We start from the raw sequence: 14,512 nt of genomic DNA, 5'->3' as shown, positions 1-14,512 counted from the left end.
ATGGGTTAAAAGCGGGATTTCAGACATAGATAGATAGATAGATAGATAGATAGATAGATAGATAGATAGATAGATAGATAGATAGATAGATAGATAGATAGATAGATAGATAGATAGATAGATAGATAGATAGATAAAATAAAACCTCAAAAGCCCTAGGTATATTAAAACAGACGAGACTAAGGTCTTATAGAGTTAAAAGCCTGTGCATAGAAATGTGTTTTAAGGTAGGTTTTAAAATCAGACAAGGAGGGGGCCAGGCGGATGTGAAGAGGGAGCTCATTCCAGAGTTTAGGGCCAATGACAGCAAAGGCCCTGTCCCCTCTACTCTTTAGTCTGGAGGGGGGCACATCTAGTAGTAGTTGGTCAGCTGACCTCAGTGCTCTGGCGGGAGTGTGAATTTTTAAAAGATCAGCCAGGTAGGATGGTGCCAACCCGTGTAAAGATTTAAAAACAAATAAAAGAATCTTAAAATGTATTCTATACTGCAGGGGTTCTCAACCTTTTGCAACCTGGGCCCCACCAAAGCCAGTTGGGGTTTGCAGTTGGAAACCCCATTGCAGTTGGGGGCCCCTCTTTTCGCCCCGCCCCAAACACACTCACCCGCAGTGACGCCACCCGACCTACAGCACCTTATATCGACCGATAGATAGATAGATAGATAGATAGATAGATAGATAGATAGATAGATAGATAGATAGATAGATAGATAGATAGATAGATAGATAGATAGATAGATAGCCCTGGGCTAGATTATTATTATTATTAGTAGTAGTAGTAGTAGTAGTAGTAGTAGTAGTAGTAGTAGCAGTAGCAGCAGTAGTAGCATTATCCATAGTAGACTAGCCGTAAGAAAACAACAAAAACAACAAATTATTTGGGTAGAGCTGAAATGGGGAAAGCAAAAATACAGTGTGGGGTAGTAGTCTTTAAAAAGACTGTTTGGGTTTTGCGCTGTATCGATGGATTGATGATAGCAGACTAGCGAGAGTCGGCACGAGTTAACTCGGCAAGAAACCAGACTAGTGTGTGTGTGGCAAGCACTCACATGGTGGCCACGGTATGCAGACTCACTCACGTGACGTTGCGTCATGTTCGCGTCACGGGCTTAAAATAACCTACACACAAGATTTTATGATAGATTGATGATAGATTTTATAATAGTATTGATTTGTATGTAATAGTCCAATGTCCTGCATTTTGACATGGGTAAATGTGTTGCATCTGCTTAGCTACTATAGCCTGTTAGCCCCAGATTTTTTTTTTCCTCCATACATGAAGCCTACTCGCGACCCCCCTGGAGTACCTCCGCGCCCCACCAGGGGGGTGCGCCCCCCCGGTTGAGAACCACTGCTATACTGTATAGGGAGCCAGTGGAGGGCAGCCAGCACCGGTGTAATATGCTCACGCCTTCTTGTTTTGGTAAGAAGGCGGGCTGCAGCATTTTGAACTAGTTGTAGGCGTGAGAGGGCAGTAGCGCTTATGCCAGCATACAAAGCATTACCATAGTCCAGGCGTGAGGAGACAAATGCATGGATGACCATTTCGAAATTTTTAAAAGATAAAAAAGGTTTAACCTTAGATAAAAGCCGTAATTGATAAAAGCTAGATCTAACAACCATACTTATTTGTTTTTCCATTTTAAAGAGGGGATCTAAGTACACACCAAGGTTTTTTGCAGTACCTTTCTCGTAGGGTCCAAGAGGGCCAAGGTCAATGTGTCGGCCACGGGAAGCGCTAGGCTGAAATACTAGAATTTCAGTTTTGCTCTCATTAAAATTTAAAAAATTTAGGGCCATCCAGGCTTTAATATCTTCCAGGCAGTTTAGCAGATGTTTGAAAGAGTGGGGGTCATTGTGACTTAAGGGCATATATATTTGTGTGTCATCGGCATAGCAGTGAAAGGAAACATTGTATTTTCTAAAAATAGAGCCAAGGGGGAGCATATACAAGGAAAAGAGTAAAGGGGAAAGAATGGAACCTTGCAGGACACCACAGGAGAGATGTGCAGAGGAGGACAATGAGTCTCCCAAGCAAATAGAAAAACTTCTATTCGAAAGGAAGGATCTGAACCATTGAAGGGCGGCGTCTCTGATGCCAACACAATGTTCTAGACGTGAAATTAAAATGTTGTGATCAACAGTATCAAAAGCAGCAGTGAGATCAAGTAGAATTAAAATCGCAGGGTGACCAGAGTCTGTAGCTAATAAAAGATCATTAAAAACCTTGAGTAACGCTGATTCTGTACTGTGTAGTGCTTTAAAACCCGACTGAAGAGGTTCCAGGATGCCATAGGTGTCAAGAAAGGATTGCAGTTGCTGGAGTACCAGTTTTTCAAGGACCTTGGATAAAAATTGAAGCTTGGAGATGGGTCTGTAGTTTGAAAGAATTGTGGTGTCTAAGTTAGGTTTTTTGATTAGTGGCTGTACAACTGCATGCTTAAAAGATTGTGGAACACAACTTGAGGTTAGGCTACAGTTCATGATGTTCAAGATGCTAGGGCCTGTGGACTCAAGTGTTTGCTTAAGAAGAGAAGAGGGTAATACATCTGTTTGACCAGAAGAGGCTTTCATTTGGCCAATAGTTTTGGTTAAGTTAGCCAGAGATACTGGTTCAAATTGATTCAAAGTGGCAGTGGATGTAATTTTGATGGAGGGGTCAAAGGAAGGAGGGGCAATAGTAGCTCTGATGTTAGTAACTTTTGAGACAAAGAAATTTAAAAACTGGTCAGCATTTACAAAGGTGTCCAGAGCTAAATGCAGTTTGGGGTTAAGCGCACTGTTAATGGTGCTAAACAGAATGCGGGGTTTGTCACAATTTCGCTGGACAATGTCTGAAAAATAGTTGTTTTTCTCGGTTTTGACAGTTTTCTGGTATTTTGCCCAGGATTCTTTCAGAATTTCGAGTGACACATGCAGTCTGTCTTTCTTCCACCTGCGCTCCGCCCTCCTGCACTCTCGTCTGACAGCGCGGGAAACGTCTGTCAGCCAAGGTTGTTGCTTAGTTTTAGGGCGCCAGGATTTGAAAGGCGCAATGGAGTCCAGGATGGAGCTACACGTCGAGTGAAAGAAAGAGGTCAAGTGTTCAACATCACCGCAAGCAGCCGGGTCGCGGGGCCCAGCCGCAGAGAAAGCAGCAGAGAAACGGGGAGCTGTGGTAGAGCTAATAATGCGGCGGCGACTCGCGGGGGCGCCCGCACTTGGCACATTTGTGACTGTGGTTTCAAAACATATCGGCATGTGATCTGAGAAAACTGCGTCGAGAATATTCAGCTTTTGCACAGGGAGCCAAAAGGATAACACCAAATCTAACGTGTGGCCGTGTATTTGGGTAGGGCCAGTCACTGATTGAGCGAGATTAAAAGAGTCAATAAGATTTAAAAAATCAGTTGACAGTGGTTTGGACGGACAGCAAACATGGATGTTGAAATCACCCATTAACAACACACGATCATATTTGGTCATGACCCCGGACAAAAACTGTGAGAAGTCCAGTATGAAGTCCTTATTATATTTGGGGGGGGCGGTAGATCACAGCGCATAGACATGGTTGCGAGGAGATAAGTTCAAAGGCATTAATTTCAAAACTAGCGTGCTGTGCCAACTGCAGCTGCTTACATTTCAAGGAGTTTTTAAAAACAGAAGCCAAACCACCACCACGCCCCGAAGTTCTCGGTGCGTTGAAGAATGAACAGTCGGGTGGTAAAAGTTCTGTCAGGGGGCTCAGATTCCCAGGGCTCAACCAGGTTTCTGTAATACACAACAAATCCAGCTGGTGCGTCTTGAAAAAATCGTTTAGGATGAAAGTCTTGTTGCATAGCGATCGTGCATTCACCAGCACAAACCTGATAGGGGCTGGTGAATGTATTAAGCAGACGCTCTTATCCAGAGCGACCCATAACATACCCAGAACAGCCTGGGGAGCAGTAAGGGGTTAGGTGCCTTGCTCAAAGGCACTTCAGCCATTTCTGCTGGTCAAGGGAATCGAACTGGCAACTTTTTGGTCCCAAAGCTGCTTCTCTAACCATTAGGTCATGGCAAACGACGCATCCCCATCCCAATCCCACCACTTAAACATGAAAAACAAGCCACAGTATTATATTTTCCTGTGAGTAACTACTACATAAAACCCATTTTAAAAAAAACTCTTCGAACCTGGCGACATCCGTCTCATTTCGGATTCAACACACAAGAGATGAGCACTTCATAGCTCGCACTGCAGGTGTTCGCTTTACTCTATGCTCTGTGCTTAGTAATCAGAGGAAAACCACGACTACGTTTAAACACCATTAGCATCAACCACAAAATCCCACAGGGAGCCGGTTCATACACGCCTCGGCCCGTAACTGCGCTCCCAGCCCTAAGCGCTGATCCAGATAAGACGATCGCACTTGCAGCATGAGATCATTTCTGCACGGATCATTTCTTGTACAGGATTATTTTTAATGGCCTGCAGGCATTTTTTTTGTTTTGTTTTGTTTTGAACTATAACAGTGAAGGGAGGGGGTACATGGAACGCGTGCACGTTACAAAACACAATCCAACATATTCATGGAAGTACAGCTGTTTAAAGAGTGTTTACTAAACATTGTGAATTTCCTAAGATATCGATATCAGCAACTAATATGTAGTCGGGCAGGATTTTTCTTTCGACGACGCCTGTGTTAAAGAAATACTTGAGCGTTTTTCAACTTATTAATCTTTATGTGCTGTATCTGTTGCATGTATGTGATTACTGAAAAAAAACAATCAACACGTTTCACTGTACTGAGAAAAGAGCCACGAATAAGCTCATGTACACTCACTGGTCACTTTATTAGGAACACGCATACATCCACCCGCTGTTTTATGCCGCTCTCTAGTCAGCCGATCCCTTGACGGCAGCACGATGCATCAAATCAGACAGATACAAATCAAGAGCTTCAGTTACAGTAATGTTCACAATATTCAAACATCAGAATGGGAAAAATTGTGAGCTCAAAGTGTGACTTTCTTTCACTGCTGCATGGGTGTTGGTTTGAGCCAGATGAGTATTTTTGGTTTGAGTATTTCAGAAACTGCTGATCTCCTCCTGGCGTTTTCACATACAACAGTCTCGAGAGTTTATGCAGATAGAATGGTGCGAAAAACAAATACTGAGTGAGTGAGTGAGTGAATGAGTGAGTGAGTGACAGTTCTGTGGGTGGAAACAAACGCCTTGTTGATAAGAGAGGGCGGTCAGAGGAAAACGGCCAGATTGGTTCGAGCTTTTTTGCCAGGAAGGATATAGTAACTTATATAATCACTCTTTACAACCGTGGTGAGCAGAAAAGCATCTCAGCATGCAACAGCAGAACAGAAGACCACACTGGGTTCCACTCCTGCAGCCAAGAACAGGGAGCTTAGAATCAAGAACAAGTTGCGATTAAAGTGCTTGGTGAATGTATTTATTCAAAACTCACATATAATAACAATACAAATTTTAAGGGTTGTTGTTGAGGTCTGTTGATACATATATAAATTTAACATTATATAACAGAAATTCGGCGTCACGGTGGTGTAGTAGTCAGCGCTGTCGCCTCACAGCAAGAAGGTCCTGGGTTCGAGCCCCGGGGCCGGCGAGGGCCTTTCTGTGCGGAGTTTGCATGTTCTCTCCGTGTCCGCGTGGGTTTCCTCCGGGTGCTCCGGTTTCCCCCACAGTCCAAAGACATGCAGGTTAGGTTAACTGGTGACTCTAAATTGAGCGTAGGTGTGAATGTGAGTGTGAATGGTTGTCTGTGTCTATGTGTCAGCCCTGTGATGACCTGGTGACTTGTCCAGGGTGTACCCTGCCTTTCGCCCGGAGTCAGCTGGGATAGGCTCCAGCTTGCCTGCGACCCTGTAGAAGGATAAAGCGGCTACAGATAATGAGATGAGATAACAGAAATTCAAACCTACAACCATTAAACTTCTCATTCATCTCTAGCCGCTTTATCCTTCTACAGGGTCGCAGGCAAGCTGGAGCCTTTCCCAGCTGACTACGGGCGAAAGGCGGGGTACACCCTGGACAAGTCGCCAGGTCATCACAGGGCTGACACATAGACACAGACAACCATTCACACTCACATTCACACCTACGGTCAATTTAGAGTCACCAGTTAACCTAACCTGCATGTCTTTGGACTGTGGGGGAAACCGGAGCACCCGGAGGAAACCCACGCGGACACGGGGAGAACATGCAAACTCCACACAGAAAGGCCCTCGCCGGCCACGGGGCTCGAACCCGGACCTTCTTGCTGTGAGGCGACAGCGCTAACCACTACACCACCGTGCCGCCCACCGTTGAACTTGAACAATTAATCCAGGCTAACTATTCCGTTCCAAGAACATTTAACAGTTATTCCACAAAATCAAGTCGTACATGAGCTGATAGCCGATGAGGCGCGTAGCACCGAGTTGTCTATAATCCATGTACGACAAGATTGAGTGGAATAACTGTTTTATTCTATCCACATTCACTGGAGGGCGGCACGATGGTGTAGTGGTTAGCGCTGTTGCCTCACAGCAAGAGGGTCCGGGTTCGATCCCCGTGGCCGGCGAGGGCCTTTCTGTGCGGAGTTTGCATGTTCTCCCCGTGTCCGCGTGGGTTTCCTCCGGGTGCTCCGGTTTCCCTCACAGTCCAAAGACATGCAGGTTAGGTTAACTGGTGACTCTAAATTGAGCGTAGGTGTGAATGTGAGTGTGAATGGTTGTCTGTGTCTATGTGTCAGCCCTGTGATGACCTGGTGACTTGTCCAGGGTGTACCCCGCCTTTCGCCCGTAGTCAGTTGGGATAGGCTCCAGCTTGCCTGCGACCCTGTAGAACAGGATAAAGCGGCAAAATCCGACAAAATCATTTCCGCTTAGAATGTAAACAAACCGGCGAAATGACAGGAGCAGTTTGTGAAAAATGCGACAATAATAATTCTTGAAAAATAATTTTAAAAAGATACATTCTTACGAGGAAATTCTTTCATTCTATATTTTGTTGTTTCTTTTATTATTTTGGGGGGGTTTTGTTTTCGAGTAGAGTTTTTATTTCATCCTCGGTTGGTTCAGCAACACGCTCCACCATTTTGTTTTTCTCTACTCATGGTATATGAGCTGATATCCTAATAGTAGAGTAGCCAGTCAGAACGAGCGATTGCTCATATCCAGTGAATGTGGATAGTATAATACCCAATGTTTCCACAATGTTATTTTTAGGTTATTGAAATGTTATTTTTCAGAATGTTCAATGTACAATGTGGATAGAAATTTGTATGGCTATAAACATGTTCTACAAAATGCACAAGGAACATTCTGGGTGTTTTTTAATTATGATTATGTAAACATTCACTTCATGTTCTCAGAACGTTCACCGACAGATATGAGAGAACGCCTTATGAATTTGGTAACACAATAAAACAGCCTATTATTCTTCTGAAAAACAAGTACTGTATTTTTATACAGATTTAAGCGTTTATTGATAAATACCTGTTCCTCTTACTTGAAAATTTGAATTTTCAAGAATTAATTAAAGGAGAACTGAAGTCATTTTTAAACTTGCTTTATTTCTTAATTAACGTGTTATTCAGTCATGTTTTCGATTTTAGTAACCTTATATTGTGACTCGTATTGGCAACTAATTGCAATTAAATATGATACTTATCGGCCTATTCGGTTTTTAGCCATGTTGAATTTAGTTCGTTTGGTCCACGGTAGGCGTCGCTTATCCGCGCGATCTTCACGAGACTTGTGCGAGACTTCGAAACGTCAAGTGTCAGCCAGGTGTCAGTCCCGCCATTTTGAAAACTGCTTTCCGAACTAAATATTCCACAAAAACAAGTTTAAATGACGATTACTGCCGACTTTTTTCAAACTTTCCTGATTGCTATCAAAACAAACAAAACTTCCGACTTGATTACGTCAGCGTTCGAAAGAGGGCGCGCGCGTCTTTTGACAACGTTGGCAGATGTTGGTGACTTTGATTTCCGCTGTACGTTTTACTTCCGTCCTACGATGTCTCGCACAGGTCTCAACGCATCTCTTTTACAGCCATTGCTTTGACATATGGACTGATATATTACAGAGCATTTTTCAAACACTCATAACTTGCTATAACAGTGACAAAATAGCGATCAAAAATGCATTCCTCTATTTAATAAAATGAGAGAAATAGAATTTTGATAAAAAAATTTGCCTTCAGTTCTCCTTTAACATAAATGAAATATTTAGATATTCAAACTGGAATTATGGATGTGGCCTAAACACAAGGCAGCTATCTTGATGCATCAGCTACACAGGAACTTTAAAGGAAATGTTTTGTAACAGGCTTCCGAAAGGCTCCATACGTTATAATGTTAGCAAGATACTGACAACATACGCTAACAGGCACTGACTATAAATCAGCTAGGCTGGATTAATAACTGTAAAAAACATGGACAGTGTAATGTCTTTAAAAATTGAAGGTCTAGCGCCCCTGCTGGCTGGCTGTGGTATAACGTGTAGCCCCACCCATCTCCATGTGTTTCAATGACAAAATAGCCTCTTTTCTATGTCACTTTTCACATCTAAAATGTCCTTCCATTTCCAGTGCCTCATTCAAACAGTTAGATTTTCCTGTTCTGATATCTGCACATATTTTTTATTTTGAAATTAGTTTTTAAAACATTATTCTAGGCGGCACGGTGGTGTAGTGGTTAGCGCTGTCGCCTCACAGCAAGAAGGTCCTGGGTTCGAGCCCCGGGGCCGGCGAGGGCCTTTCTGTGTGGAGTTTGCATGTTCTCCCCGTGTCCGCGTGGGTTTCCTCCGGGTGCTCCGGTTTCCCCCACAGTCCAAAGACATGCAGGTTAGGTTAACTGGTGACTCTAAATTGAGCGTAGGTGTGAATGTGAGTGTGAATGGTTGTCTGTGTCTATGTGTCAGCCCTGTGATGACCTGGCGACTTGTCCAGGGTGTACCCCGCCTTTCGCCCGTAGTCAGCTGGGATAGGCTCCAGCTTGCCTGCGACCCTGTAGAAGGATAAAGCGGCTAGAGATAATGACATGAGATGAGAACATTATTCTACAACCCCGATTCCAAAAAAGTTGGGACAAAGTACAAACTGTAAATAAAAACGGAATGCAATGATTTACAAACCTCAAAAACTGATATTGTATTCACAATAGAACATAGACAACATATCAAATGTCGAAAGTGAGACATTTTGAAATTTCATGCCAAATATTGGCTCATTTGAAATTTCATGACAGTAACACATCTCAAAAAAAGTTGGGGCAGGGGCAATAAGAGGCTGGAAAAGTTAAAGGTACAAAAAAGGAACAGCTGGAGGAGCAAATTGCAACTCATTAGGTCAATTGGCAATAGGTCATTAACATGACTGGGTATAAAAAGAGCATCTTGGGGTGGCAGCGGCTCTCAGAAGTAAAGATGGGAAGAGGATCACCAATCCCCCTAATTCTGCGCCGACAAATAGTGGAGCAATATCAGAAAGGAGTTTGACAGTGTAAAATTGCAAAGAGTTTGAACATATCATCATCTACAGTGCATAATATCATCAAAAGATTCAGAGAATCTGGAAGAATCTCTGTGCGTAAGGGTCAAGGCCGGAAAACCATACTGGGTGCCCGTGATCTTTGGGCCCTTAGACGGCACTGCATCACATACAGGCATGCTTCTGTATTGGAAATCACAAAATGGGCTCAGGAATATTTCCAGAGAACATTATCTGTGAACACAATTCACCGTGCCATCCGCCGTTGCCAGCTAAAACTCTGTAGTTCAAAGAAGAAGCCATATCTAAACACGATCCAAAAGCGCAGACGTCTTTTCTGGGCCAAGGCTCATTTAAAATGGACTGTGGCAAAGTGGAAAACTGTTCTGTGGTCAGACGAATCAAAATTTGAAGTTCTTTATGGAAATCAGGGACGCCATGTCATTCGGACTAAAGAGGAGAAGGACGACCCAAGTTGTTATCGGCACTCAGTTCAGAAGCCTGCATCTCTGATGGTATGGGGTTGCATTAGTGCGTGTGGCATGGGCAGCTTACACATCTGGAAAGACACCATCAATGCTGAAAGGTATATCCAGGTTCTAGAGCAACATATGCTCCCATCCAGACGACGTCTCTTTCAGGGAAGACCTTGCATTTTCCAACATGACAATGCCAAACCACATACTGCATCAATTACAGCATCATGGCTGCGTAGAAGAAGGGTCCGGGTATGGAACTGGCCAGCCTGCAGTCCAGATCTTTCACCCATAGAAAACATTTGGCGCATCATAAAACAGAAGATATGACAAAAAAGACCTAAAACAGTTGAGCAACTAGAATCCTACATTAGACAAGAATGGGTTAACATTCCTATCCCTAAACTTGAGCAACTTGTCTCCTCAGTCCCCAGACGTTTACAGACTGTTGTAAAGAGAAAAGGGGATGTCTCACAGTGGTAAACATGGCCTTGTCCCAACTTTTTTGAGATGTGTTGTTGTCATGAAATTTAAAATCACCTAATTTTTCTCTTTAAATGATACATTTTCTCAGTTTAAACATTTGATATGTCATCTATGTTCTATTCTGAATAAAATATGAAATTTTGAAACTTCCACATCATTGCGTTCCATTTTTATTTACAATTTGTACTTTGTCCCAACTTTTTTGGAATCGGGATTGTACTATATCCTAAGAAGACATGGACACACTTGAGAATGAAGTGATTGACAGCCTCTGCGATGCGCTGGACATCCTTAGTATTGGGAGAAGAGGGCGGGGCCTACCAAATGAGGAGATGTACCTAACTTCAACTCACATCCCAACTACGCAGACCCTGGCTCCAAATTTAACAACGTCATGGCTTTCCCCAAAGCAAGGATACGCAGTGCTCCGCCCCACTGTGTGACATCAGCCCCACGCTGTGACTTGTACACCAAAAAAAAAAAATCAATACTGTAAATTGAACAATACAGAGTATTTTCTGTGCCTAAATATCTCCTATTCCCCTCTGAAAATGACTAATAACTATAGAAATAGGAAGATATTGTAATGTATAGGTCTAGATTATCCTGGTTCTCAACCCAGAAGTGAAAATAAAGGGTTTCACTGCGTGCACTGACTGCCATTCGTAACCCTACATAAAACCATGTTCTAGGCACTGGTCTCTAGATAGCGCTGTTGTGTGATTTGACCTTGATTCTGTTCCTGGCATCCTGGAATTGGAAAATGAAGAGGCATGCTATGTTGTTCAATGTTATGCATTTTTTGTTGTGCAATAAAAATAAATATTTCTCTGAATTGACTGTTTCCAGTGTTTTCATTTCAAATCTAATTTTGCCCTTTAAATTTTGCCCCTTGCATATTTGTCAAGGGAAAAAATAGCAAATTTAATAATGTTGAATTGTGCCTAAATCAGCCCTAGATGCCAACAGAATGCACCATCTGAAGTCTCTAATTTCAAAATTTTCCAGGGGAGCATGCCCCCAGACCCCCCAGCAGCCAGCCCTTACAGGATGGGCTCCACATCAGTAGCACCGCTCTGATATATTTTTTTTTCTGGGGAAAGCCCTGAACATGGTGAAGGAAATTTGGCTTCATTTCTAGAGAAGGGAAGGTTTTCCGTTTCCAGCTGAGAGTACGCCGTGTGCATTCTGGCTGCTGCTTCTCACCGGAGCTTTTTATTTTATTTTCCCTTTTGTTTTTCTTTTTTGTTTGTTTGTTTGTTTGTTTGTTTTTGTGTGAGTGCTTTGTCTGCCAGTTGTGGTGTAGCTCCCGACCCAGTTTTGGGCGTTGGTTTCCTTTCAGGCTTTGGTGCGCCGTGGGTGATGTCTGTGCTCCTCTCTATGGACTGCACTGAGCTTGTTGCTCTTTTTAACATCAGGGTTGTCCAGCGCTCTGTGCGGTGGTGCTTCTGTACTCGGTGTGGTGTTCTGAATGATGTTGCTCGGTGGTGTCACGGTGACTGTGCAGGTGGTTTGGGACATACCAGCGATCTGTGTGCCGGTGCTTCTGTGCTCGCTTTGTGGATCCATGGCACAGTGCTCCAGGCGGTGTTGCCCGCTGGCGGCGCGGCGGCTGTGCAGGCGGTATGGGACTTGTTTTCGTGCGCCTTTTGGTGGGACTGTGGCTGCTACACCACTGGAATGACATCCTAACCTTCTTTTGGCGGACTTTTTTTTTCTCCTTTCCTTATAATTGTAAAGTGGCCTTGGGTATGAGAGAGGCGCTATATAAATTAAACTTTATTATTATTATTATTATTATTATTATTGGCATGGAGTCATGACGTCCATGAATAATAATAATAATAATAATAATAATAATAATAATTAGTGCTGTAAAAAACAAGTAGTAAATATTAGATGGTAAAATCTTGTAATAGGATTTACAAGAATGAAATAAAAGATGGAGTAAAAATATGAAGAAAATATTAGTCCAAAAATAAACATAAAGAGATAAAGAGCGCACAAATATAAAATAAAATTAAGTATATAAAAAAATAAATAACATTTTAAAAATCTCATCTCGTTATCCTGTTCTACAGGGTCACAGGCAAGCTGGAGCCTATCCCAGCTGACTACGGGCGAAAGGCGGGGTACACCCTGGACAAGTCGCCAGGTCATCACAGGGCTGACACATAGACAACCATTCACACTCACATTCACACCTACGGTCAATTTAGAGCCACCAGTTAACCTAACCTGCATGTCTTTGGACTGTGGGGGAAAACGGAGCACCCGGAGGAAACCCACGCGGACACGGGGAGAACATGCAAACTCCACACAGAAAGGCCCTCGCTGGCCACGAGGCTCGAACCCGGACCTTCTTGCTGTGAGGCGACAGCGCTAACCACTACACCACCGTGCCGCCCATTTTAAAAATAATAATAAAATTCAAAGGACTGTAAAATAATGAAATAGCTCGAAGGGCACTCAATAGAGTTCATACCTCCACCAAGCCACGTTTTAGAATATTCACATATCCAACAAAAAATCCTGGATCCACATACATTACATACCGGATTTGCGTCAAAATCAAATCAATTGTTCCTTGGCCCATGGATCACCTTTCCTCAGAATTTCATCCAAATCCATTCACTACTTTCTGAGCTCCATTGGGAAAAGTAGAAACAAAAGCAAACAAACAAACAAATGGCAGCAAAAACATGGCGTCCTCCAACAAAGGTGGCGGAGGTAAAAATAAACAGAAATGTTTTGCCGCATCATCAAAAGATTGTGAGTCCAAATCCACTCTCCAATCATGGTCATCTGCCAGCTCAGGTATGTGTAAGAGGGCAGATAGAGCTTTTCTCAAACTGCGTGACGCAGTATGATAAACACGCGCTCGGTCGGCTTTACGTGTCTCGGGGGAGCAGTGTTAATCATCCTTCACCCTCCCCGGTATGATATGTGGGTGTGGACTGTCAATGATCAAAATGGACCAACTATACAAAAATTGCTTTTAGTGTAACTCCGCCTTCCAACTTTCAGAAAGCCACACCCCCTAGTGCTCATGTGCTGAGGAATAAAGTGATGTCCTGGTGTGTTCAAGGTTTTTCTCGAGAACAGTGTCAGGGACAGGGCTGAGAAACAAGTTTGTAAGGCTAAATTGAAGTCTGTACACTTCCTTTAACTTGAAAGGAACGTGAGCTTGAAAATGAAACAAGCAAACTTCAGACTCCAGACATGTTTTGGCTGGTGGACCACATTTGTTTTGGTTTGTAGCCCTTTTCTTTTTATCCCTTGGACTTGGTTCTTGATAAGGACAAATGAATCAAAATATTTTCATAAAGTAATTCATTAATCATTTTTTTAAAATGGAAATAAGAATCATCTTGCAAGTCCACAAATCTTCAGATTTCCACTGATGGACAGCGCAAGCATGTGTGTGTGTGTGTGTGTGTGTGTGTGTGTGTGTGTGTGTTCTCACTTACCCAGAAACATGCGGCTCTCCATAATCCGTTAGATGCACAGCTCTCCGCCTTGGTCGCGTGCTGGAGACGCCGACGGACGCTCCATGCTCTCAGCACGCGCAAGAGTGTGTGTGTGTGTGTGAGTGAGAGCGAGAGAGAGAGACAGAGACAGAGAGAGAGAGAGAGAGAGAGTGCACTCTGTATAAGAGACAGAGCGCGTGTGTGGTTTAACCACCGCACGCGCTGCCACAGTGCTGTCTTGTCCCTCCTACGTGTCTCTCTCTCTCTTTCTGTGTGTGTGTGTGTAGAGTACACATCTCGTCCAAACTCCACTTTTTTTCTTTTCCAGTCTCTCCCTTGTTCTAGTTTTCTGCATCTACTCTCTCTCTCTGTCTTTCTGTCTCTCACTTTTTCCTGTCTCTCTTTCTGTGCATCTCTTTCTCCATCTTTCTGTCTGTCTGTCTGTCTGTCTCTATTTCTTTGTGCCCTTTATTTCCCTCTATATTTGTCTATCTGTCTTTCTTTTATGTCTGTCCATATCTTTCTATATCTCTTTTTTCTCTCTCTCTTCCATCCTCTGAGCTCGCTTTCATTCCATCGCTCTATCTCTTTCAGCACTTGTGTCTTTCT

At 43.2% G+C, this 14,512-nt stretch overlaps 1 protein-coding gene across 3 annotated transcripts in view; it reads right to left on the bottom strand.

Moving 5' to 3' along the window:
* The window catches only part of znf385d (zinc finger protein 385D), a 222,923-nt gene extending 208,750 nt beyond the window's left edge, over positions 1 to 14,173 (bottom strand). For 2 of the 3 annotated variants that reach the window (XM_060900350.1, XM_060900352.1), the window contains exon 1: positions 13,904 to 14,173. In XM_060900350.1, coding sequence (XP_060756333.1) covers positions 13,904 to 13,925 — 22 coding nt within the window. In that variant the 5' untranslated portion in view covers positions 13,926 to 14,173. Of the gene's footprint in view, positions 1 to 12,988; positions 13,331 to 13,903 lie in introns of those variants that run through there. The other variant, XM_060900351.1, reaches the window with a different exon arrangement.
* Between the last annotated feature and the right edge of the window lie 339 nt (positions 14,174 to 14,512).

This window comes from Neoarius graeffei, chromosome 19, assembly GCF_027579695.1.
Source record: "Neoarius graeffei isolate fNeoGra1 chromosome 19, fNeoGra1.pri, whole genome shotgun sequence".
NCBI classification, from domain to species: domain Eukaryota; kingdom Metazoa; phylum Chordata; class Actinopteri; order Siluriformes; family Ariidae; genus Neoarius; species Neoarius graeffei.
This window is presented reverse-complemented; position numbering and strand designations above follow the sequence as displayed.